At 55.0% G+C, this 26615-nt stretch overlaps 2 protein-coding genes across 2 annotated transcripts; both read left to right on the forward strand.

Annotated features, from left to right (window-relative positions):
• Nucleotides 1-1940: 1940 nt before the first annotated feature.
• Nucleotides 1941-3391, forward strand: PLICBS_006546 (uncharacterized protein; the record flags this gene model as incomplete). Its single annotated transcript, XM_065600971.1, has 3 exons — nucleotides 1941-2147; nucleotides 2268-2452; nucleotides 2536-3391. The coding sequence occupies 3 exons, from the start codon at nucleotides 1941-1943 to the stop codon at nucleotides 3389-3391; spliced, it is 1248 nt and encodes a 415-aa protein (XP_065457043.1).
• A 12426-nt stretch (nucleotides 3392-15817) lies between these two features.
• PLICBS_006547 (uncharacterized protein) lies at nucleotides 15818-17643 on the forward strand (the record flags this gene model as incomplete). The annotated part of the gene is made up of 2 exons (XM_065600972.1): nucleotides 15818-17184; nucleotides 17463-17643. The coding sequence occupies 2 exons, from the start codon at nucleotides 15818-15820 to the stop codon at nucleotides 17641-17643; spliced, it is 1548 nt and encodes a 515-aa protein (XP_065457044.1).
• Nucleotides 17644-26615: the final 8972 nt, after the last annotated feature.

Genomic DNA, 26615 nt, shown 5'->3' on the forward strand with positions numbered 1-26615 from the left:
CTGCAGCTGCCTACTAGGCAGCTGCCACTGCCTAAACCGGCAAAGCTTTCATTTGTGTATAACAGGGGAAGGCAACCCGGTCGCGGGTTGCGCAAAAAGCCTTGAGGAACGAAGTTGGGCAGTCATCAGCTCTGGTCATTAAGTTGAAGTTCGGATGAAGATCTGTGTGGAATGTGGGTATTAGGGATCTGGAGGAAACGAGAGCGAGTGAAGGCGCCGGTTACCCCTGAGTCACTAGTGAGAAGTGGGCGAATGATCCGGTGCCACGTGTTGGGAAAAAAAGCAATGAAAGTGCAGGAACAAGCGGTACGAGGATTTTAAAAGTGCTAGAAAGGCAATCAAATTGGAGTCACTCTATTGTGCTGTTTATTCTCTTCGGTCCTAAATTCGAATAGGCCATGGCGACACTGCCTGTGCGATTCGAATTTATTGCATTGGAGGGGACGAAAAATTAAATTTCGCGCACGACGTCCCTCATGAGCTCGTTCGACAGAGTCACTTCGTCAAACAAGGCAGTGCATAGGATGATCGCTTTTTGGCGGCGGTGACGTCCGTCCTGAAGGCGCGAGCGCAAGCCTGGCAAGACGCGACAGGCACATTCTGCGAGAACTGTGGATCTGTGGCAACAAACATCCTACAGCATGTCATGTCGTGCCTTAACAAGGCGGGCGACCCGTTCATTGGGGTCTATGTTTGCGCCGTATGTGAGGGGGGCGGCGGGTGCGAGATGGAACTACGACAGGAAATAGGGGACATCATGGCGGAGATGAGGCGTACTCCAAGGAAAGAACCTTCGGCGCAGTGCAGAGAGGTTGTCATGTGCAAGGTTTGCGGAGAGACAGCTGGGGTGAAGAATGCGGAGGATGTCGGACAGTCGGATACTCTAGCAGAGATGACCAAAAGGGGACTGGAAGGTTCATAAGAGAGCCTGCAAGCGGTACACGTCATGAGCGTTACCAGACACAACAGACGGAAGTCGCGAGAGAGTGATCTTCCAGTACATTTGGTTCATTTCTTCTGAGATAGCGGTTTGTTTCCATGATCTTGCCCTTCGGTGATTCGAACGGGTCCTTGAAATTTCTTTGGAGGTTGGCGAACACGTTGACGTCGGGACGGTCGGACGTTGACGTCTTGGAGATTCAAAAGCCACTGGTGACTGGGCAACTGGATTTTGGCGATGGTCTCGGCATTGAGGCCATTCACATCATGTTCATCGGGGTTGGCGAACCTGACCGGAGCAGCACAAGGCTGGAGTAAGGCCATCATGGACGTGTCTCCTCGAACATATTTCTGACTGACTAGAGGATTTTTGGTCGAGGCAGGGGAGGGCCTGTCGCTGTTGAGAGGCAGACATTGCATGAAACGGAGAGTAGCAAATGGTAATCCAGGGTCGTGGAGTCGTGATCCGGGCATAGTGGACTTTGGTGCTGGGGACCATAAATTGCTGGTAAAGCAAGTAGGAAGTTTGGAGATATATGGACGTCAAAGTGTCGGGAAGGCATGATGGAAGAAGTAGCGGTGGACGTTTTTTGCGTGATGTGTCATAAAGGAGGTGCACGGGCAGGAAACATTGGTTGGGTTTGAGGAGACTGAAACTTGCGTCTCTTTAGCTCCTTGCAGAGTCGGACAGACGTACGGCTAAGAGAAGGCCGATGAACGAGAAGGAAGCCGGAACGGAGCGACTTGAGACAGAGGCCAAAAAAGGCGAAGAGAGATGCCGAAAAGGGCGAAAAGAGAGGCAAGCCAAACGGAAGGGTTCCCGGAGGGGGGGAAAAGGCGGTCACGTAGACAGGGGAAGGCAACCCGGTCGCGGGTTGCGCACAAAGCCTTGAGGAACGAAGAAGGCAAAGAAGACATTTGCAAGCTCGAGGTGAAAGTTGGAGGGTTGGACGAGCATATGTAGGCAGTGAAACGGGTAGCAGTGGGCTTGAAGGACATGCATGCACACGGCAACCTCGGGAGCGGCAGCGGCACGTATCAACGGCATCACGATCCACTCGGCCTGTGGCTTCTCCAAGGACGCTGGCGCGGCCGCAAATGCGAACAGGGACGTCGACGGTGTGCGGCTGCCACGACCGACGGAGAGATTCGTCCACGGACAGACGCGGATGGACTGGCAGGAGAAGGACGTGCTTGTCATTGACGAGGTGAGCATGCTGGGTGCGCGGACCTTGCACGCTGTCCACGAACATCTTTGCCGGCTGCGCGGATGCGAGAGAGACTTTGGCGGCATTCCCATTGTCCTGTTCTGCGGGGACTTTCACTAGTTCCGTCCTGTTCAGGAGCGCCCCATCATATTGCCGAGCGAGGCCATCCAGTGGGACGCGAGCAGCTCGTTCAACGCCGAGCAGCGCTACCAGCACGACAAGGCCCATGCGCTGTGGAGGCGATTCACATCTGTCGTGATGCTGGACGAGCAGATGCGCGCAGCCGGGAATCCTGTGCTGCAACGGTTGCTGAAGCGGATCCGGCTGGGCGTCCAGGACCACACACCGACCTAGAGCTCCTCAATTCGCGATGCTATCGCGAAGGCAGGCGGATACCGTGGGAGACGGGCATCACGGTTGTGACGCCGCTGAACCGGAACCGGTGGAACCTAAACATGGAGGCCAGCATGGCGTTCCAAGTCCAGAAGCAGTCGCCGATGCGGATCTTCATGTCCGAACACAAATGGAAAGACGGCGTGCTGACAGAGGAGGAAGCGATCACGATGCTCAGTCTCGGCGACGATAGCGCCATACCTGTGCCGGCTATTTTCATGTTCGTCGCCGGAATGCCCGTCGTCGTAAACCAGAACACGCATCAGGGGCTGGGGCTCGTCAACGGAGCGAGCTACACGGCTGCGGAAGTGGTCGTCGACAAGGCGTATCCGGCGCATCGGGTGTCGGCCTCTTTGATGATCCACTTCGGGCCGCCCGCCGGCATCATCCTGGAGTCCGAGACGACGAAGGATCTCCACTTCGTCGGAATGCCGGCGGGAACGATCCTTCTGACACCGATGAGCGTAAAAATCCCGTGCCAACGAAAGCGGCCATGGCAGCAGAACGACGTGAGCCGCAGGGGCCTGCCTTGCGCGGCGGCGTTCGCGTGTACAGACTACAAGGTGCAGGGCGGGACGCTGGAGCGGGTGGCCCTGGAGTTGCGCGGGACGAGAACGGCGAACGTCGGGGGCCGGACGTTGGCGTCGCCATGCGACCCGTACAGCCTTTACGTGCAGCTGTCGCGGTGCCCGACGCTGGGCGGAATCATGCTCGTGTCCAGGGAGAGAGAGAGGGACCTCATCGGAAACCGAGTGCCCGAGGAGATGAGCGCGGCGCAAGGAAGGCTCGAGGGGCTCAGCGCGAAGACGGTAAGAGAAGCGGCTAGCTGGCTGGGTGAGACGGGCGGATGAGAGGGAGGTTGGCTCAGGCCAATGGAGGGGTTGACTTTAGGGGCTGGCGAACCGGGAGGCGCGGGGATCGGCCGGAGGGCTAGGGCGGAAGGGCGGGCACCAACGAAAGCGAGCGGAGCGGGCCAACAGGAGAGGCGGAAAGCGAGGGGGGAAAGGGTGGCCGCGGGTGGGGCATAAAACCTCTCGGAACTACGTTCCTCAAGGCATAGTCCTCTCGGAACTCTCGGAACTCGGAACTCGGAACTCTCGGAATAGTCCTCTCGGAATAGTCCTCTCGGAACTTCGTTCCTTAAGGCACTTCGTTCCTCAAGGCACTACGTTCCTCAAGGCAAAGCTGCACGGGAGCCGTGCAGCTTCTCGTGGAGCTCTTGCTCCTTAGATAATTCTTATCACTTACATGATGCCAACTGTGATCCCTGTGGAGCCAATTGTCTGACACGTCCCGCATGGCGACCTTCGTCCGGATCTGAATGGCGGACGATGCGACGGCCGCCATTCCGCAATGATCTGCACGGCAGGACTGGCTGTCACCATGCAACCACGTTGCGAAGCTGAGATGTACTGTGCCTGCCACACGCGACGCGGGAACTGGACGAAGTGGTGGACCCCTACTTCGCAATAATCTGCTCGGCAAGTTCTGCCTGCCGCTACGTAACAATGTCGAGAAACCGACATGTAATTACTGTAGCTGCCAACACGACGCAGAACAATTGGACGGCGCACGTCCCTCCCCTTGGTGGTCTGCATGTCAGGCATCGGACGAAGCGGGTCCCCGCCGCTGCGTCCACTTACATGTTCCACTTCACTGATCGACCACGTCAGGGAGCGGACGAAATGGGATGCAAGCAAGAACCCAACAGTCGGTGGGTAACTACAGTATCACGTGAACAGGACAGTCGCACGCTCGTGACAGAGTAATCTGCATGTCGAAAACTGGGACGGCGTACCCGCGGCGTTGCACGGCGCATGGCCCTGGCACATTACTGTATAAACGAATCCAAATCACGAGCAGCATGGCAAGAGTTGGACGACGCTTTCTGACTGCGCGGGCCAGATTGACCACATCTGACCGCACTTGAATGGTGTGTTCTGCTTGTCAGGAACCGAAAGACACAGTAGCGAGAGACACCGCTCAACGACGCCCTGAACGCCGCGTCTGGGTCCGGCCAACTGTCCACTTACTCCATGTCCGCTCAGAACTGGGCGCGCGTTTTTAAAATGCCACAACATGCTTCTTGGTAACGCCGGTGTGGAATGAAAAGTCTACCGGACAACTGTACATGGGCCAATTCATGCTTCTCCTCGGCCGGGGATTATGGAGCCTATCTGTTTCCGCAGTTTTGGTGGTGCAAGGGCGCACTAGATATGGCCGACTGCTCCCAGCCTTCCACACCGCTGCAAGAGCCGGCCGCATTCACATGCTCCCTTTTCTGTCCTCGGCTGGGGATGAAATATTGTCCGTAATTACAGCAAGTGCGGGCTGTCACGGCTCCAACAACGGACAATTGTTTGAAGTGGAATGTGTGCGTCACCATATGTTGCAAGAACGAGCCTCTGGTGTCAAGGCCAACAGCTGCGAATGGCTTCAGGCTGCACAAGTGCCGCCTGTAGGCACGACTCTGTTGCCTACAATGAGTCATGGCCATGGTCTCAATGGCACAGGTATAAGAGCAACAGGTTCGTGCCAGTATCAGATAGAGAATCAAGCATTCCTTTGCCCACGGTTTGCCTACCCAAGTGTGTGACACCCGGGATCAAGAGAACCACTCCATGATCAAGGAGATCACAGAAGAGCTGGATGGATATATATACTACAGTCTTTACCCAAGGGTAGATAGCCAGATCTTCAGTGACCAATGTAAGCATTCATCTGAATGAGAAGTCTTCAAAGCTTCTTAACGGACTCTTGTGAATCGTTTACTGCTCGTCAAACCTCTCCTAAGCAACAGCAAACCTTAGGATCCTACCTAGTCTCCGTTACAATGGGGGCTGGTCTGTAGATGCTCTGTGGTTATGGCGGTTCACAAGGAACACAAGGATGGCGGCGGGGTAGGAGGCCGCGGGAAGTGCCTTCCCTTCGCAGTATTGGCTGCGTGATCAGCGGTATGAAGGCCATCGATGACGTTTGGCTGGTGTGCTTCAGCCGTCCACGTTTCAGAAAGATCTTGAATGCGTATCAGTTGTGGCAGATTTCAATCTATGCCACTGATCGGTCAGGACGCTTCTCTGCTTTCTGTCATGCCTGGTAGGTGAATGGTAGCTGGCTTCGGAAAACGGCGTGCCCTGTGGCGGATCTTGCCGTGATCGATGAAGCGCTTCGGAAACCCCAATGTCCACTCGCAAACAAGCCATTGTTTCAATGCATACAGATCACCATCGGCACGGTTACACAGTTCTGTCGATGAGGCTCGCAGCTATCAGCTAGACATATCCGTCCCGGTCGGGTATTTTTTGGCTGCAGATATCCCACGTAGTAGGTTCCAAGTTGGGATCCGCGCTGCCTTAAGTATGACTTGAAGGCCCAACAATCTTTGGCAGCAAACTGCCACAATCGCGGCGCTAGGCACTGTGAAACGACTTCCCTGATCGTGGCCACCAGCTCCGTTCAAACAGCTGTCTAATAAAAAGGTAGTCACTCTCACACGCAGCCAAGGTACCAAGCTCTGCCCAATTCCTTGCTGTCTCACATGACACTGGAGCTGGTTAAGTTGAACTCGGACGAAGGAAGTTTGGTGCAATACTGAGTTCGGACTTACAATGTTGCTTCGCAAAACTTCTGCTGAAACGAAGAAATTCAATCTTCTCCTCGTCTATCTTCATTATTTCTCGGAGCCACTGGTCCCTGCAGTCCTCTGACAGCGGCCAGATACCCTTGCTACAGTAGTGGAAGTGTGCGAGGAGTGTATTGGCATCTTCGACGAGATAAATCAGTTCCCGGACACAGAACTGTGAGGCACGTTGGGATGCTTCTTACGTACCCGCAAAAAGTTCCTCAACATTTTCGACGGCAAAGTGCTGCAATGTGGTTAGCCAAGAAGCCCTTTCGTAGTCTCAGGTGGTTAACATAGCGCACCTTCTTCTCAGATGTTCCGATGTAGCTCAGAGCAAGGGTCGTGAGACGGGCCGTGTTCTGAAGCAAGATCAGGGTCACAAGATACATGACCAGCCATGTGTCTTTCCTGTTCTTGTATAATAACCCCTGGAGTCCGCACAGCAGTTCTTTTCCGAGCGTCTCCTGGATGTGGTGGATCAAGACCAATTCCAGCTGTTCTTTGAGGACAGGCGGTGCCAGGATCATGCCGACACTTGGAGGTGAGCGGTCAGAGCTGCTATGTTCGTTTTCTTTCTCAAGTGTATCTTCGCAGATGATGTACAGAGGCGTTGTCAAGAGACGGACGGCAGCCCAAACTCTCAGGGTTGCATTCAGCATTTCGGATAACCCCTGTTGGGCACCGGGGTCTTCGAGCATTCGACAAGCCTGGCGATATGCCTCATGAAGTAGTCCACTGGGTGGTCCGGAAAAATGCGGCAGAACTTCATCCATGATCCTGGGTATGTAATTTGCATATGCTGTTTCTGCGGCCTCGAGGTCCGCGAGGGCGAGGTCCGTAGCCAAGGGCGCACTATTGGCATCCACAAGGTCGGAGGCTGGTTCCAAGGCGTGACGTTCAGTCGTAAACTGCCGTACTCGTATCGTGAAATACTCGCCGCCGAATCCGTTGGACACGCTCACAGGCTTGGTTTCACCTGCCGCCCAGACTTGGATTGGGGTGGTAACTATTTTATTCCATCTGTCCGTCCAGTTGTAACCACGAATATAGTCAGGTTCGATCAACCTGATGCCACTGACTTTATGCCTTATACAAGGCGTGAGCTGCGATTGAAATCCTTTCAGTGCCCTGCATGTCAAACACGGTCCACTAAAATCGTGTGGGTCTCCCTCACACTTCAGTTTATCATGTTAATAAGTCCTTGGTCATGACGGGAAAGGCTGAGACTTACACGTATCCGCTGCATTCTACATCTAATGCAGGATCCGGTCCTCCGTGTTTCGGCTGTCTGCTTACGGAGCTCGACATCTTGAAATGGCCCGCGCTTCGGCCGTCGCTGGTTAGTGGGACGGGCGTTAGTGTTGGATTGAGTCGCTAAGGCAGCGACGAGCAATGAATTTGGGGGGGAAGCGGTTATGTTGTCCTGGGTATATTGTTCACATGATGCATCCTCAGTCGAACGCAAGTGAGTGGAACAGTTCGCATTGCGTGACTCCACTTGGGAGACGTTGCTGGCCTATTTCGGCATAGCCGTCAGCGATGTATTGCGAAATCATAGTGGCATACTTCACATCTAAATCCACGGTTCGCTATTCGCCTATACCAACCCCCAATCCACACGACGTGCTAGGTTGAAGCTCAAAACGTCGGAGGTAGTGAGACCTGTACATGTTGCAAAGTGACGACAGGGGCGCTTGCTGTTAATGACTTACTGTTCCCGCCTTGGGGTAATATTGCGGCACGGATGGTGGTGTCGTTAACCCCTCCGCAGCTTGTGTAACGGGCTGGGCCCGTGTGGGTCTCGGCTCCGCTCTCGACCGGGATCCACACCAGCTCCGGAGCTCCGCTCAAAAGCTCGTGTTCCTTTCTGCAACTTTCTCTTCTCTTCTTTCTTTCTTTCCTTTTTCCTTAGCTTTAGGATACTCGTTGCAGTCGCTCAGCTAGTTGTCGACACACTTAGTTGAGACCGTTACATTATCCTAAAGCTCCTTTCCACGAGCGCACCATTGATCTCGATCATTGGCAATACGCTGCGGAGTTCGCCGCGCGACGTACGCGTCAAGCGGGAATAGCAGCGCCGGCACCGCTTCAGTGTGCGTGACCGGCGGCGCAGGAGAGTGCCTGGAGAGGCGAGAACCATTTGACCGGAGTCATTTGGTTGGGTTCCTGCTCGGCTTGCCGAGTGTTCAAGCCGGTAGAGCAGAAGGCTGGTAACTTCGTCCCGTACGGAGCAGCAGAGGTAGGGCAGCCGCGGCTAGCCCACGTGCCCGCCATCTACGACGATTGGCGGAAGACTCTTGCGCAAGTAGCAATTGAGTACTGGTTCCTGCGAAAACCTCGTCAAGCGACGAGCAGCAGAAGGCTCTCGCCTGTGGGCGACCGAGCTTTGGATGCGTGCTAGGACATCGTGCAGCACACGAGTAGCAGAAGACTGCTTGCGAGCAGTGCGGTATCGGATTCCCGCTAGGACCTCGTTCGGATAGCGAGTAGCGGAAGGCTCTTGCCTAGGGGCAACGGAGCACAGCTTACCTGCAGAGGCCTCGTGTGCACCACGAGTAGCAGAAGATCCCAGGAAGGGATAGGAAGTCGAGCCGAATCGAAAACATCTCGCCTGATCGAAACACCCGACCTGAATCGAAAGATTTCGATACGAACGACCGGACGAACAGCTTCCCCGATGGAGGCTAACAACCACGATGGAGGCTCGCAGGAGCGAACCTCCCAAATGCTCATGCAAATGATGAGCCAAATGTCGGAACAACTGCAAGCGTTGCGTGCAGAACGCGAAGCAGACCGTGAAGAGGTTAGAACACAAATCCGCGCTCTCCAGTCAGCTGTCGCCACGCCAACGGAGACGCCCTGCGCGCCACCATCCGTCGATACAGCACAGTCGGAAGGCAGTCGAGCGAACTTGACTGAAGTCGCGCCAGCCAAGAGGAAACCGACTCTGCCGGATCCCCCGCGGTTCGAAGGAAACCGGCTGGAATTTCGTGCCTGGCTCAGCGAAATGAAGAACAAGCTTCGAGTGGATGGAGGAGCCATAGGTGGCAGGGCCGATCAATTCGCCTACATCTATGCAAGGCTCGGTGGCGCACCGCAGCGGATGACCATAGCGTATGTGGAAGCAGGAGGGAACGACGGAATGTCGGATCCGGATCATTACCTCCAATATTTGGAAGAGTGTTATGGGGACCCCAATGCAAAAGCGCGGGCGATGGAAAGGCTGCGGACCCTCAGGCAGCGAGAGAACGAGTCGTTCGCTACTTTCCTGCCGAGGTTCGAGAGAGAATTGGCCGATTCGGGCGGTGCGGCCTGGCCGGAGGATGTCAAGATAAGTTACCTCGAAGGGGCACTCAACCAGCAGCTACGTCTCGCAACAGTCTATACGGATTTAGATCGGAGAGTGTACTCAGCCTGGGTCCAGACCTTACAGAAAGTATCTTCTAGGCTCGACGGCTTGAACAGGAAGGAGAAGGTTGGAAATCCCGGGAAAGCGAACCCGAATTGGGGACATACGAATCATTACCACCAACCCAAGCTGGCATTATCATCGAGGACGGAGAGCCCGGAACAAATGGATTGGGAGTCTACCAAGATAGGACGAACTGGTGCTCGACAAGACGAACGTAAGGACAGTAGGCGTTGGTCGCGAGACGAGAGGAGGTGCTTCCGGTGCGACGAAATCGGCCATATAGCCGCATACTGCACTCAGAGACCGCGGGAGCGCCCGGCTGGGAAGCCAGAGCCAGCGGGGAAGCCGGAGCGTCCACAGCCCAAAACAAAGGTTGCCAGGGTCGAACTTAAGACGAGAGACCACCAGGAGCAAGAGGACGAGCGAAGCAGTCAGTATGAGACTGCCTCGGACGACGATTTGGGAAACGAATAGCTCCTGGCCAAAATCGCCGCCAGGAGCACCAGCAGGCCCGGGCAGAGTGGAAACAGTTGGAGCGCGAAATGGACAGCCCGCCCTTCTATGTCAACATAGGGATCAACCGAGAATATTATTCGACCGCCCACGTCGATTCCGGCTGTCTGTGCTACGGGACGGTCAACGAAGCTCTAGTCCGCAAGGCGCGCCTGCCGCGTATTCCCATCACGCCACGAACGCTGGACGAGGTAAGCACGTCGTTGCCTGGCGTTATCCGGGGCGTGACCTACGCCGACATCGACATCGATGGATACCGCAAGAAGCGATTTTTCTTCTACATTATCCCCGACCAGACTGATGAAGTCATGCTTGGGCGAACCTGGATGAACAAGGAGGACGTTGCCCTTTACCCCTCGAAGGGCTTACTGCACATCGGCTCACAGGATCATTGGGTCAAAGAAAGAGACCCCAACCGCTACGAGCGATACGAACTGTCCGGACAGCCAGCAGCGACCTTCGCAGGGCTTGTCCGACGAGCGAGGAAGGAGAAACAGGACCAGCGCGGGCTGCGCGTTTTCTCGGCAAGTTTAGCGGACATTGAGAAGGCACTGGCGCCGAAGAAGAAGACCGACGCCAGAGAGAAGCTGCCGACGCACTATCACGACTATTTGTCGGTGTTTGACCGAGGTCAGGCAGACCGCTTGCCACCGCATCGACCCGGCTCAGATCATAAGATTATTTTAGAGAGGGATGCAAACGGCAAAGAGAAAGAGCCGCCATGGGGACCGTTATACGGCATGTCACGAGAAGAGCTGATTGTCCTACGCAGGACGCTCACCGAGTTACTCGACAAGGGATTCATTCGCGCGAGCAGTTCGCCGGCATCCGCGCCCGTGCTCTTTGTGCGCAAGCCGGGCGGAGGGTTGCGTTTTTGCGTGGACTACCGCGGGTTGAACGCAATCACCAAGAAAGATCGTTACCCGCTACCGTTGATTGAGGAGACCTTGCGGTCGCTGTCGAAGGCGAAATGGCTGACGAAGCTGGACGTCATTGCTGCGTTCCACAAAGTACGCATCGAGAAGGGAGACGAGTGGAAGACAGCTTTCCGCACGCGATACGGGCTTTACGAATGGCTGGTCACGCCATTTGGGCTGACTGGGGCACCCGCGACTTTTCAGCGCTACATCAACCACACGCTACGGGAGTTTCTCGATGAGTTCTGCTCGGCCTACATTGATGACATCCTGATCTACTCGAGCGGCTCACTCGCTGATCATCGGAAGAAAGTCAAACTAGTCCTTGCGCGACTCAAGGATGCGGGACTGCAGATCGACATCGACAAATGCGAGTTTGAAGCGACGAGCGTGAAGTATTTGGGCTTCATTGTAGAAGCCGGAAAGGGCATCCGCGTGGATCCGGAGAAGGTGCAAGCAATCCAACAGTGGCAGCCGCCACGCTCCGTGAAGGGAGTCAGAAGCTTTCTGGGCTTTGCAAATTACTACCGGCAGTTCATCCCGAAATTCTCAAATATCGCGTCACCGTTGACGGCGCTTACGAAGAAGGATGCTACGTTTGCCTGGTCCCAGGAGTGTCAGACAGCATTTGAGGAGCTAAAATTGCGCTTCATCAGCGCACCGGTCCTTGCGCAATGGGATCCGGACAGGGAAACAGTTGTCGAGACAGATTCGTCTGGTTATGTCACCGGAGGCGCACTCTCGCAACGGGGTGATGACGGCATCATGCGACCCGTCGCCTTCTTTTCGAAGAAGAACGCGCCGGCGGAATGCAATTACCCAATCCACGACAAAGAACTGTTGGCGATCATTCGCTGCCTGGAGCATTGGGACGCCGAGCTAAGGAGCGTCGCGTCGTTCACCATCATGACGGACCATCTCAACCTACAATATTTCACGAAGAAGCAACCGCTGAGTGAGCGGCAAGCACGGTGGGCTGAGACACTATCGCGATACAACTTGACGATCAAGCACCGACCGGGTAAGGAAGCCGTGGTGCCGGATGCACTATCGCGACGGGAACAGGACATGCCACAGAGCGCCGAAGATGAGCGCCTCCGAGGACGGCGCGTACAATTGCTCGAGCCAATCAAGGGAGGTGGTCTGGTGACGAGAGTCAAAAGCGGTTATGTCACCAAGGGAGACACTGACCAGCCTGGTGACGCGCCGGCCGAGCAAGATGAGTCAGTCGAGAACCCTTTCATAGACGAGGAGCTGCAAAGATTATGGAATGATGGCCTGAGGCAGCACAACCGGTATTGGCTCATCCGGAAGGCGGTACAGCAGGGCGAGAGACGACTACCATCGCAGTGGGGTCTGCCTGTTATGCTGTCAGAGTGCTCCATCGACGACGGCCAGCGACTTTGTTGGCGAGAACGGATTTGGGTGCCTAATTATGAGCCCTTACGCACCCGACTGATGCAGGAAACGCACGATTCGGCACTCGCGGGACATCCGGGACGGGACATGCTCAAGTCCCTGTTGAGTAGACGGTTCTACTGGCCAGGCTTAGATGCAGATGCCCGCCGATTTGTGAGGAACTGCGACGTGTGCGGGCGGAGTAACATCTGGAGGGAAAAGCGGCGCGGACTTCTGAAGCCGCTGCCCATCCCTGAGCGGATCTGGTCGGAGTTGTCAATCGACTTTGTGACAGGCCTGCCGCCGACGAGGTCAAACGGGTCCACCAACTTGATGGTCGTCACAGATCGCTTGTCCAAGAGCGTTATTTTCGAGTCGCTCAAAGATATTACGGCAGAGACGACGGCCAAAGCTTTGGTGCGAAACGTGGTTCAGCACCATGGTATCCCTGGGGCAGTTGTCACCGACCGAGGAACGCAGTTCACCAGCAGGATGTGGAAGAGACTATGTGAGCTATTGCACATCAAGCAGAGACTGTCGACGGCCTGGCATCCCGAGACAGATGGCGCCACGGAGAGGGCTAATCAAGAGGTCGAACGATACATTCGCATCTTCGCGACGTATGCGCAGGACGATTGGGACGAGCTGTTACCGGCGGCCGCCATGGCCATCAACAATCGCACGGCAACCTCCACGGGACAGAGCCCGTTCTTTCTCACGCACGGCTACCACATCGAGCCCATCCAAGTTAAAGAGAAGCTGCGGATGGACGGCAAGTCGCCCGTGGCCAGAGCAGAAGGCATCGTGCAACAGCTCCAAGAGGCAACGGAATGGGCGCAAGCTGCCATGGCTTCGGCACAGGAACGACAAGAGGAGAATACCAACACCCGACGGCAACCTTCAGACCAGTTCAAGCCAGGAGACAAAGTATGGCTTCGACTGCGCAATATTCGGTCCAATCGACCATCCAAGAAGCTGGATTGGCTTTCGGGCAAGTATACAGTCCTGGAGACAGTTGGGTCGCACGCATGTCGACTTGACACGCCGCCTGGAGTCCACAACGTTTTCCACGTGTCTCTCTTACGATTAGCAGCGGACGATCCGCTTCCGTCGCAGACATCGGACGACTATCGACCACCGGCGATCCTCACGGATGACGGCGAGTTGTGGGAGGTAGAGGAGGTTCGTGGACGGAAGAAGGTGGGACGGCAGTGGAAGGTGCTTGTCAAATGGGTTGGTTGGGTAGAACCAACGTGGGAACCGGTGAAGTTTGTCGCAGACACGACAGCCTTGGCTCAGTATGAAGCGGTTCATGGGAAAGTTGGATCGAGGCAACCCCCTCAAAACGGGAGGAGGAGGGGGGTATTGTAACGGGCTGGGCCCGTGTGGGTCTCGGCTCCGCTCTCGACCGGGATCCACACCAGCTCCGGAGCTCCGCTCAAAAGCTCGTGTTCCTTTCTGCAACTTTCTCTTCTCTTCTTTCTTTCTTTCCTTTTTCCTTAGCTTTAGGATACTCGTTGCAGTCGCTCAGCTAGTTGTCGACACACTTAGTTGAGACCGTTACAGCTTGTGGGTTGACACCCCGAGGGCTTGGCGTGCCTGTCCCTTACCTATTAGTTTTCTCCATCGTTTCTCTTGCGTCTTTTCAAGCTGAGAAGGGACAGCGAAGCGGTGTTGAGTCTGTCGTTGAGGCGTGAGGGAACTTGACATCCCGAAGCTCGTGGAAGTAGTTCACGTGTCGACTGAAATGAGTAGGCGACCGGGGTAGAGGTCTGACCACCCGTCCATTACGCCGCACTTACTTCGTTCGGGCGCACTGTATGGGTTCTGTGAACGAATTTTCGTCAGCCATGGGATCAAGATGACGAGACCGTTGACATATATCGCTGTGTTTCTGTCGGCAAATGCACTGATAGGGAAGAGGCATACTAAGAGAAGGGTCCAGTAGTAACCCGGGTACTGGAATGCATGTGAACTATCTTGATGATGAGACGCCGTGTCCACCATTGTTTCGAATGGCACGTTGGTCAGACAGTGGAAAGTATCAACCACTGTTTGAGGAAGTTTTGGGATGGGCGAGGTTGCTTAAGGATGCCTGCACGAGAGTCGCACCGTGAGACTTTTTCAAAGTCAAGCAAAGCGGGGTAGCGTTCATCCCGAAAGTTGCCACTCCCATCGCCGAGTCTCCACGCGACCTATTTTACCTCGGGCACACGGATTGGCATCTGAGTTCTGGCAAGCGACGGGAGAGAAGATCGAGGCCAGGCCGCCACGCAGAGCAATAAGTGGTGACAGCTTTGGTCAGCTTTCAGTTCATTCCTCGTTGCAAGGCCAACCGTCATGGGAATTGGTGAGGTGGTGGTATGCGCAGCGGCGTCTTGGGACCATACAATCTTACGAAGTTGGGCACTATCCGTGATGAACTCGCCCCGGGCATCGCGATCTTAGTGAGCAGCATGCCGACCAGCCAATCAGGATGAGAACTGCACGACATGGCGCCCCCGGGGGCTGCTCCGGCGGGGTTATAACCAATGATGGCCCTTTGCGGCCGAGATTGGGAGGGACTCTGCGAGTAGCTCCGCCAGGCCGGCCAACCGCGCGACCTTGGGTGAGAGGGGTGCCATGCGGGGGTGGTCCCGAGACACACCGTTGACAAAAGTGTCGAGCACAATTTCACCATCTTGCCGTCTCCAAATTCAGCTGAAGACACCTACAGGTCACCTGCCACCATGGCACAGTTGAGCATAAATGCCTCAGCGCGACAGCCAAAGACCATCGGACAGGACCACGTTCAGGCAGATAAGCACGGTCCAATATACTACGAGGGGGAAACGATCGTGTTTCTCGGATATCGGCGTGTGAGGCTCGAGAAGTCGGATGACGTCATGGCAAAGTTGGCTAGGGTGCTACTAGGGCAAGGGCATAGCTTTACGGTGGCGCAGAAGTCCGACTATTGGCCGGGCACAGTTGGGAGACTGGCGAAGAGCAGTGTGGAGACCGACTTGGATGGTTCGAGTAACTCAAACAAGGCAGAGGATTCTGTGCCACGTCCGGATGCCGCCTGTATTAAGATTGCCCGAGAGCTGGGATTTGATATTGAGGTCGTGGGGTGAGTGGACGATGGTTGCGGCATAATGCAACGGCCAGAACGTAATCCACGGGCATTTGAGCAACATAGCTTCAGAACGAGCAACACGCCCAATTGAGCTGATAACAGTATATACGCAACGAGTGCAAACTTCGAGGGATTACGGTCAATGGCCCACGACGCCCAGAGCTTCCCGCACCTTTCTCTACCGAAACCCCACAGCGCACTCTTGTATAGTCGACACTCGGCTTCCCAGAAGCATGGGATTCGTTGACGATGAAAAAGCTCCCCCATGGACGTCTGCGGCACCACGCGTCCCCGTCCAAGATGCCAGGCGCACACAACAACGGTGTCGATGACTACCGGAATGTCATCGATGACCTGACGGTACAAATCCATAAGCTGAAAGCCGAATTAAGGAGATATAAGGAAAAGGGGCCCAAGACACTACGAACCGAGGAAGTCTTCGAAATCAAGATACACGACGTTCCGAAGCGAAAGAAGGGAGAGCTGGAGGACATACTGCGAGAATTTGCTGCTGGTCTGGGCGGCCCTTTTCAGTCCTCCCCGTCGCAGAAGAATTCCTCCAAGCACACGAAGGGGAGTCAGACCTGCTCGGGCTCCTGCTCAAATTCCCACCTCCAGTTGTCGGCTTCAGGCGGTAATGCTCCAATCACCGACTCTGGATATGCATCTATGTCAACAGGCGCCGTCTCATCTGGAAACACACCTGGGAGGACGCCCATTGGTTCAAGGATCAAGGTCTCGGAGCAGATCCTTACAGACTACCGGAGTGACACTCCAGAAGGTCTGTTACCGCGACAGGTCAGCGCGACAGATAAGGAGAGAAAGAAGCTAGTCGTCCGACGTCTTGAGCAGCTCTTCACAGGAACTGGGAAGACTACTAGCAGCCATGCAGAGCATGCCGGGGCCGCTTCAAGTACTGGCAATGGCGCATTGGCCACTGCGCTAGCAAATGGGACATCGCAAAAGGTCCAGCAGACTCAAACATTTACACTAACAGCAACCGAGCCACAGCGGGAGGCACGAATAATGCCTCTAGAGCGACAGGACGTTGAACGAGAGGGCCAGTCGTGGCATAATGGGTTCACACCTAACTCAGATGGTGGCCATGACGAGACCAACGGCTCGAGACACCCAGAGCAGCGGCCTACCCAACCCACGGATCTCGATCCCGACCGTGTTCAGGTCCCGTCAGAAAACATGGAGTATATCCGCCACCTGGGATTTGAAGCCCCGGGCATGTCGGCAGGCGAAGCTTTGTCGCAGAATGCGCACCCGAATGCGGGTGGCTGGGTCTATCTTAACGTGCTCTACAACATGGCGCAGCTGCACTTGCTCAGCGTGACGCCGAACTTTGTGCGCTATGCTGTGATGGAATTTAGTACCAAGCTTCAGGTATCCCAAGACGGCCGCAAAATCCGTTGGAGCGGGGGTAGCAAAGGCATCAAGCTCTCCCACGTTGACTCTGAGGAGTATTCGGAGAGGAACTCTGTGACTGAGGACGCAAGCAACTCAGGCAGCGCTGACCAGCGCAAGAGGCAAAAGAGTGGGGTCTCTGCCGCAGTCGGTACAAACCGTGGAAGCTTGAGAACGGACAGCTACCATTACACGCCGCTCTTCGCTCAGCAAGAGCCTCTCGATGCGCAGACCCAACCTGCCGCTGACGGCAGGTACTCATCGTTGCGGCTACTAGGAGACGACGAAGTGGATCAAGTTCAATGGGAAGGAATCGCCTGTGCAGCATCGAAGAGCAGGAAGCGGTACCACGATGGTGTTATTATCTACTACAAAGGCGCACCTTTCTATGCTGACCTTTTGGGCGATCGTGGTTCCCCCGATGGAGGCCGGAGTGATGGAGAGGTTGCGTACGGGCAAGCAGCGACTGAACGAGTCCTTAGCCACGTTCCTGCCGAAGGTCGAGAGAGAATTGGCTGATCAATGTCGGCAGCAGTCAACCGCACTTCCGCCTCAAGGGCGATCAGATCCTGACGCTCCCGCAGCCGCCTCCTCAGTTATATGACTGGGGCATTACTCTAAGCCAACTTCACTGGCTTTGGGGTATATGCGGTTGGCAGTACCTTACGCAAAAGGCTCCGCCGGCTAATAAGACAACCCTGTTGACGAGGTAATGGCCACGACTGTGCCTAGTTTACCCAGCCCAAACTAAGCCCACGGTCGGTGTTCTAGCCATAGTGCAACTTGCGCGTCTGTTCCGTGCCAGCTGCTGGTTTCAGGTCGAATATATACGGTTTGAATTCTACTGGAGCAATGATATGTGTCATTGGCGCGGGCAGTTTGAGTAAAAGCCGTTTAAGGTGAGACTCAAGAACAGCGGGCCTGTTGATATCATGATGTTGGGATAAGGTTGCAGCCTGCTCCAGTGCCGTGTTAAACTGTGAACGATGGGTAGCCTAGATATGGCGGCTGAGAATGCAGGATGTGACTTCGATGAGATCATTATGGAGTTTGAGACTCCCGTAGGTATTGTTCGTTTGAAAAGCGCAAAGTCTGAGATTAGTGCTTGGGCGGGATATGCGTGAGGCAACCTAATCAACACCCCTGGTTACCATGCTCTGTCCTGAGCAAGAGGCGCTTGCAGGCTCGGTTGCCAATATGGGCCGTATTCTTGTACCTGTAGCAGACGCCACGTGCCCCCCTGACTTTCGGTGTTTGCTGTTTGCTCCATCACGTTTCCGGTTATGGAGTCCAGAGCGCCGCTGCTCCTCGAGCCGTACACTACCACTTCAAAAAATAGGTTTCTTTTACCGCAGCTGATGCCCGTATGAATCGCCTGTCAGCACCTCCACATCTCGGGACAGCGTGCTCGCACGTTTAAGGGTTATAGTATCCGTCGTGGCCAGTCGTCCAAACAAGACATACCAGCTGCTCCTACTCCAGGTCTCGCTCACCCTCCGCGTTCCGTCACTCTGGATCGCTCTTGTCACAAGCATTCTCTTCCCACCATCTCTTTCCTCAGAAGCCGGTCGAGGTTCGAATGTTTCGTATTGCATGTCCTGCCACCGCTCCCCCCAAACCCGGCCCCAACCATCACGTCCAGGAGGCAAATGCTGCTCAATTTCGGCCCTTGTTCCTTCCGGCTGGCCGACCACGTCAGAACTCTTACAGTTCGCTTCTGATGCCGGTTGCGCTGGAAAGCTTGTCGACATGCCGCTCCCTGCGAGCGTGCTGGCCGACGCCAACAGCGCCGTCGGGGTTGTCTGGCTGGTGGAGTTGTGGCGACGTTTAAGCCACCAAGTTAACGGCAATCCAACCACGGCAAATGAAACCACAACACAGCCGACGATGATGAAGATCCATCCGAGTCCCGGGCCACCTGCTCCGTCACGCCGCGCGATGGTCAGGGTGTTCATATTGACGCTTGTTCTTGTTCTAAGTGACTGTTGTGTCACATAGTCTTGGCTGACGTGCAGTACTCGGCGTCGGTTCAGTTCGGTGTGAGAACGAAGGAGTAGGGGATGTCCTTATCTGGGTGGAGATTCTCTGCGATGTTTGTTCCATACTGTGGTTGCAGTTAGCTGTGTATAACAATGATATTTAAGGTTCAGGCGCAGCCGTGGAGGAATGCGTTGTCTTATAGCTTCATTCCATCGACTGGCTGGGCGTCCAACGCCTATACGTCGCCCTAGCACAACATCAAGTTCCATTTGCAGCAGGGTCGTTGCATTGCTTATGCGCCAGAACTCACCTTCGGAATCGTCCAATTTAAGGTCGTACTGTGCCCACAGAGTCGATCGCGCGGTCATATGGAAAAAGTGTCCGTAGAATAACGTTGTGAGTCTTTCGGCGCATGTAGCTGTGGGCAGCAACCAGGAGGTGTGTGCACTAACTGTGGTTGGAAGCCATCAACTCATGCTGTCCATGGTAAAGCTGTCGTCCTGACACGAAGTCTTCATTGCTGAGGGTGTTTGGAGGCAAGTCATTCGGTGAGTAAATCCAAAAGACGCGTGCGTAGGCATTACCAGCATCAATGCCCTGATCTCGAGTATGCGGGCCGCCGTGCAATTTCTCACTTCTGGCTAGGGCCTTAGAAATCGTTTTGTTACTGGCAATTGTCCCATTGAACAAGTGAGCACAGATCGTAAGACCTGGGTGAATCGCATCCATCTCCGGACTGGAGCTATCCCTCACAAGCGTCTCCAGGAGCGGCACTTTTCGGAGAGATACTTCTTTGACGGATGCAGAGCGCCTTCGCACCGTCGGCGTAGACAGGTCCGCGCAGCTCCTGGTGCTGGCCCGACGCTTGGGACTGGCCATGTCGATTCGACGCTGTCGACGACCCGGACTAGCCCCCATTACGCCGTGTCCTCGTGGGCGGCTGTGCTTCATGATGGCTAGTCCAAGAAACGCTTCTGACGAATGATCCAGGGTGTGAGATCGTCGATAGTCCGGCGAGTCATCGGGAAGCCCATCAGATGCTATTCGTCTCAGTTCAGTCGGAGCAGCCCTCTACTGCCAATCGCGCCATGCGCCTGTCAAGCCAATGCTCCCCGCGCAAAGCGTCAATACGAAGCGCGCGATAGGCCGGCACTCCAGGTACATCCGCTGCCAATAGCCTTGTGCACCCTCGGCAAGGCTGCTATTTATTCCGCCGCCTCTCCGGCCGAAGAGCTGATCGAGGCCACAAACCACTGGTCGTCTGAGGATTTCCCGTCATCTCTGCACCCGTAGTTACCGCAGTACACGTCCCCGCTGTCGCCTCCACACTCGCTGGAGTCATCTGCGTCACGTGGCGAGACGTATAAAGCAGGTGGCGGTAGTGGGAGGGGGGCAAGCCGCTTGATCCCTTCTGACAGATACTCTGTTTCAAATATCGGCGAACCGCTTCGGTAGGATGATTTCGGCATGAGGAAGGTCGCTCCAGAAGTGCGTTTGGATCCGGTGTGCTTAAGTATCCACCGTCTCCCATTCTTCTCGTCAGGGAGCACCGGCGGCGAGCGACCCTTGGTCTTTTCTTTACGTTTGGTTCTGACGCTCATTGTGAAGTAATCCTCGGGAAGGACGCCCCCGATTCCGGATGGTTCAAGAGGGGGTATATGCGAGCCTTGGCCTGGACCCGTATTGGGCGGAGGGGAGCTGCTTCTTGGGGCATTGTCCGCCAAAAAACAAGGCTCATCATTTGAAGTCCCATGTCGACTGCTCGCTGCTTGACAATAGCTTTGAATAGGCCCGTCAGACAATGACCTGTAGTTAAGGGGTGAGCCGGACTCAGACCTATAAGGGCAAGGGTGAGAATGCCCAGAGGGCGTGTCCTGCTCACTCTGGTAGCTCGGATACGCTTTATGCAACTGCGGGATTGTCGTGTTGCCAGACATGTCGACGAAGAATGGTGCATTGGCGTAGTATACAATTCTGCCGTCGTGTAGCCTCTTCCTTGCAGTCGACGGCCCGAGAGCACTCCAACCCCATTGGAAGTTACCGGGACCGTTGTGCGAAGGGCCAATTGAGGCTGAAGTATCGGGAACAGAAGCCTGGCTGGATGTCTCTTGCCTGAAAACCAGTGGTTGGTAACGGAACTTGTCGGTGACTTCTGCGGCGCGCCCGCCGGTTTCGGTCTGGGTTACCGTTCGGGTACCACCTCTGTGGTGATCGTCCATGGGTTGGACAACTGAATGATTCTTCCCCAAATCGTTCGTCCTATCTCGAGTGCACAGGCTTAAGCGGACGTCATGAGCGCCATATACGTCGCCCTGATCTGAGGGCCTATTATGCGCGCTGGTCGAGCCTAGTTCGGCTGCCGCGCGGGGTGGATAGGTTCCAGTGGTCATAGTCGCAAAGGCCGCGTCTGATTGTTGGACGTGGGTAGCGGACGAGGAGGCATTCGTGGAAACAGATGCGGACATGGAGTGGCCACGTGCGTATCCCGCATTCTGGGCCGAGATTTCCCATGGCAAAGTCGGCGTATCCTGAGGTATATCGCGTCTCTGCACGAAATGTTGAAGCAAGATCTCGAGTTCATCCCGCTTCGCCTGAGGTAGATCGTAAATCTCGACTGCGAACAGCCTACCCTTGCGCTCTATGCCTGATTCGATACGCTTGTAGCGGTCCAGCTCCGCCTTTAAACTGTATATCTCGATTGACAGATCGTCAATGACACTCCGGTAGTCGGCGCCGCCACTACTGTGGGTAGTCACAAGAGCAGGCGGATCAGCCGGATATCGCTGATGTCCGAAAGTTGCTCTATCTCTTGATTGGTCTGAGTGATTCTGGAAGAATGGGGAACTTGCTTAAGACACGTCAGCCATGAACCCGTTAAACCAGCACGGAATAAGCCCACCATGAAGGGAATGCCTGTCATCTATCGCGCCCGGGTTCAGATTAAGCTCGTCGAACCACGTCCTGGGGTCGCTTCGGTCGGTTTCGTGGCTGTCCGTGGACGAATTGGGCCCCCCGGTGACTGAGCCAATGTAAGCGCGCGCTCGGGGTGAAGCACCTCGAGCAAACCGCCGAGACGGGAGCGTGAAAGAATATGCGGACGATGCTCGACGGGGTAGGGGATGACCCCTATCTGATCTGTCGGGAGAGAGTTGCCTTCTGCCCGACATGCTGGTTGATGGCCCATCGTGTGGCGTTTAGCACGGTTCAGGCTGCACAAAGAACTTAGATAGGTATTACCGGAGGACGCCATCATGTTCCGTGTCAGAACGTCCGTTCTTGTAGTTGAGACGGTCAAGCCCTGACGTCAACTCCGGTACAACATTAACACACAAAAGTGGGGTAATTGCGGCGGAGTTGTCTGATCGCCCCTTTCAACCTCAAGTAGTATTTTTGAGGCCCACTCTCCTGCCAGAAACCTTGCTAGCAACTGATACGAGCCACCCACATACTATTCTCGGTGCACCCGGATCGGCATTCCGTCGCGCTGCCGGTTGCAAGGGCGCATCAATCCCCGACGCGTCCGACATGAAGAGCGAGAAATATTCACGGATCCCGATTGAGCGGGTGTATAGAATCGTGCGAGTCTTGTACGGAACGGGAGACTTTGGTATCCCGATCAGTGGCAATTCAGCTCCAGATCCCGACAGGCAAGCTATGCGGCACCATGCTGAAGAATCGATGTCTAGCGCCGAAAGGTGTGGTACAGGGCAATTGGCTTTGTACGGCAACTGACACCGAACTGTCCGACTTCAGAGTTGGGAGACCTCGGCTATCAAGAGCACAATTTAATCTTTTGTGCAGGCATATTCCTGACCCAATCCAAGGTAGGATGTTGCACGCCTGTCATGGTGCAGACCGCGGTTCGTCCAACGGACGAAGATGCAGGCCGGTCGCTGGAACTGGCCAGCAACACGCGACCTGCAGCCGCCTTAGCGCCTGATCAGCGACTCTAAGCAATGTGCAGGGTCTTAATGAAGCTATATTTGCTCGACTTGATTGAGCATTGGCTGGGGCAAGCCAGCGTTTTGGATCAACTGCATAATTGTCACCTCGTCGATATCGTCGCCGCTTGAGCTATCGATGATGGGACTGTTGACATCTTCGATTCACAAAGCGCAATGATCGACGGTCCGTCCCCTGCAGTCCTCGCACGAAGAAACTTTGCGCAGCGATACTTTCATGGTCACTGGCGCACTGCGCCAGCGCTACCTGCAAGATCCCACATCTCTTCCCAGTTCACGAAGCCACACTCCAGTGTCTGCAAACATGCTCAATTGGTCGGGATTTGCGACAAGTAGAGCATCAAGATGCGGGAGGTTTGCGACCTTCCAAGTCAGTCTCCGCAGTTGCCGGAAGGATGACAGGTCTATGCTTCACGTTCCGTGGAGACATGGAATGCATGTATACAGTAGTCTGTCGTCAAACTCAACGATCGCATTCGAGACTGTTCGAGCGGAACCATCCCAGCGGCGCTGAGAATCGCGACTGAGATACATGTCCGTAGGCTTCAACTACACTCCATTTGTCAGAACAACGTAAATCGGGTTGGGGTCAATTGCACAGCTACCTGAAATCTTGCAATTGTATGTCCACGAATCTGTTGAGCCAAGATATTGCCTTGCGGGTCAGCCGGTCAAAATGACTTTGAGGTTTGCCGCCGTCATCTTGGGATTCCGATTCGCGCTCCTCGTCCGATACAACGCATCAACACACTCTTTGCATGGGGGGTCTGGGGTGTCGGTCCTAGACCCTTCCGCGCTCTCCCAATCCCATATGAGGACGTTTTGGCTCCTTCACACACTGCAGCAAGTTCAACCATGGAAGAAATACTGTACACTATGGTCAACTTTGCGGGTCGACTTTTTCCCGCCGACTGCACGTCCGCACCCAGAATGAGCCAGTGTCGGCGCTCAGGCGAGGGTGTCAGCGTTACAGGGAAGCAAGTATTGCGAGGGTGTCAGGTGTGATGGCATGGGGACTCGTGATGTGAAGGTTGATGGTGTGAAGCTCCATAGATTGAAGAAATGGGTGGTGGGCTGAAGAGCAGAGGACACGGATCCCCTGTACCGCCACGGTCTTGCCCCTTTTCCTGGGCAGGGTGTCCGGTGTGCAGCTTGCAGGACGCGTGGTGTGAAGCGAAAACGGCTTCCAGGATGTGTGGTGTGAAGCTCGCAGGGCGAGTGGTGTGAAGCATGCAGGCTTGCAAGACGAGTGGTGTGAAGCAAAATTGGCTTCGAGGATGTGTGGTGTGAATCTCGCAGGACGAGTGGTGTGAAGCAAAGTCGGCTTGCAGATGTGTGGTGTGAAGCTCTCAGGACGTGTGGTGTCAAGCATGTAGGCTCGCAGGACGAGTGGTGTGAAGCAAAATCGGCTTGCAGGACAGTGGTGTTAAGCTAACTTGGCTTCGAGGATGTGTGGTGTGAAGCTCGCTGGACGTGTGGTGTAACGCAAGTCGGCTTGCAGGACGGATGGTGTACAGCTTGCAGGATGAGTGGTGTGAAGCAAAGTCGGCTTGCAGGAAGCGTGGTGTGAAGCAAAATCGGCTTGCAGGACGTGTGGTGTGAAGCACGGGACGCGAATGGGGGCAGAGGATTGCGGCAGGAGGCAAAGAAGGATTGAAGCCGCTTCTGGATCGCCGCAAACGGTGACTTGTTGCACATTGCCCAGGACAAGGGGTAAGACCAGGGTAGTACAGGGGTGCCGACAAGGGTCTATGTCCCCTGTCATTCAGCTCACCACCAGCTTCTTTGCTTCACACCATCAACCTTCACACGCGATTCTCCACACCATCGCACTAGACACCCCTGTTCACGCTTGCCAGCAACGCTGACAGCCTCGTCTGAGCGCCGACAAGGGCTTGTTCTGGGTGCAGTCCTGCAGTCGGCGGGAGAGGGCCAATTCGCAACTTGACCATCCCCCTTCCATCGTTGAAGCCTGCAGCAGTGTGGAGAGCCAAAACTACCTCATATGAGAATGGAGTCGATGTGGCCGCGGAAGGGTCTAGGAACGACACCCCAAACCCTCTATGTCCAGTCTGTTCCCTCAACTTCTCCCGTCGCGCACCTGCACTGTACTTCACTCTCAGCCTGCGAAGAAGCAACGTTGAACAGTAATTAATTGGCCAGCCACGACAGCATCTACCACCAACATTCACTGCTCGTATCCTCCTGCATCAAGACACCGCGACCTGTCCGATACCGTCACATTCTCAACAAAGCGCCGTCCGAATTGTGCCCTTCATCGATTCTTTAAACCCCGGCGCAGTATTGCACGCAGAATACCGACCAAGCTGCCGATCGAAGTGTTAAGCTTGCCATTCGCCATGACTTTCAACGTATGGCATTTACCCGAGGCCTCAATGACGGTTCATACTTAGCTAGTGAAAGCACCATCCGCAGTCTTCAGATACAATCACGAACTTACCACCAAGATTGTGGACGGTCGGCCACGATTGAGCCACCGAGCGATGATGATTTACAAAGGCTACCCAGAGAGGGCTTGCCGCAACCTTACCTTCGAGTCGCGAAGCAACTACATCTCCACGCGGACGTGCTGTATGCTGAGGCACGCCGTTGCCCCCATAAAGAAGAGTATGGTGGCTCCTTGGAGTCGGACGAGGCGCACCTGATTTGACCTGCAAAGTTCTGCTTCAGTATCCTGGTAGACAAAATTCGTTGCTGCCGTTTGTGTTCATCTCATCTCTGGGTAGCGACCACTGGCGTCAAAGTTCAAAGTTCAGATCAGAGTTCAAAGTTCCAGGCTTTATCACGTGACTCCGACAGACGGTGGCACAAAGCCAGCCAGCCAGCACCTGACCAAGAACTACGTGATACTGCACTCCTGTAACGGTCTCAATTGAGTGTGTTGACAACTAGCTGAGCGACTGCAACGAGTATCCTAAAGCTAAGGAGAAAGGAAAGGAAGAAAAGAAAAGAAGAGAAAGTTGCAGAAAGAAACACGAGATTTTGAGCGGAGCTCCGGAGCTGGTGTGGATCCCGGTCGAGAGCGGAGCCGAGACCCACACGGGCCCAGCCCGTTACAACTACAGAATAACCGTGGGCCGCTACGTTGTTGCCGGATTTTGCTCCTTTCCATTCACTTTGCCCTCGGTGGTTGAGCACGAGTTTCCACCTAAGCTAATCGGCAGCCACTGTTGAGATTTCGCTCGGCATCACGCTTTGATACAGTACCACGCGTACCTTTCTAGACCCAAGAGAGCGAGGCCGATGTAAGCACACCAGTGTCGGCCTTCGGTGACTATGACCACAGGGTCGCTTATGTCACACCTCTTGGCGGCAGCGCACGAGCTCTGGCCAAGACGAGTGAGGTAGAGGTCGGCCGGGGCTGAATCATCGCCCGGCAGTCAAAATCGCAGATAGCAGTAAAAACAATACAAATTATACAAGATACGCCAAGTTTTGGAAGTAGCTAGGACTCCTCCGTTCCGCCGCGACACTATGTACGATTGAAGTCGAGATCATCAATTGTGTACATGTGGAGATGGTCTTCCTTTGACGTCCTTACAATGCTCTTTGGACGCGCGCTTCTCCAGCAGGAACAATTTTTGAGTTCGCGAGCAGTCTCATGCCACATGAAAATTCTTTGCTAACAGGCGTTTGCAGCAGTTTTCGTGAAGGGTACTGAGCTTTGAACTTTGAACTGGAACTTTGACTTGTGCAGTCGATACCCACAAATGTGAGCGGCC

This window comes from Purpureocillium lilacinum, assembly GCF_023168085.1.
Source record: "Purpureocillium lilacinum CBS 284.36 DNA, scaffold_4, whole genome shotgun sequence".
Taxonomy (NCBI): domain Eukaryota; kingdom Fungi; phylum Ascomycota; class Sordariomycetes; order Hypocreales; family Ophiocordycipitaceae; genus Purpureocillium; species Purpureocillium lilacinum.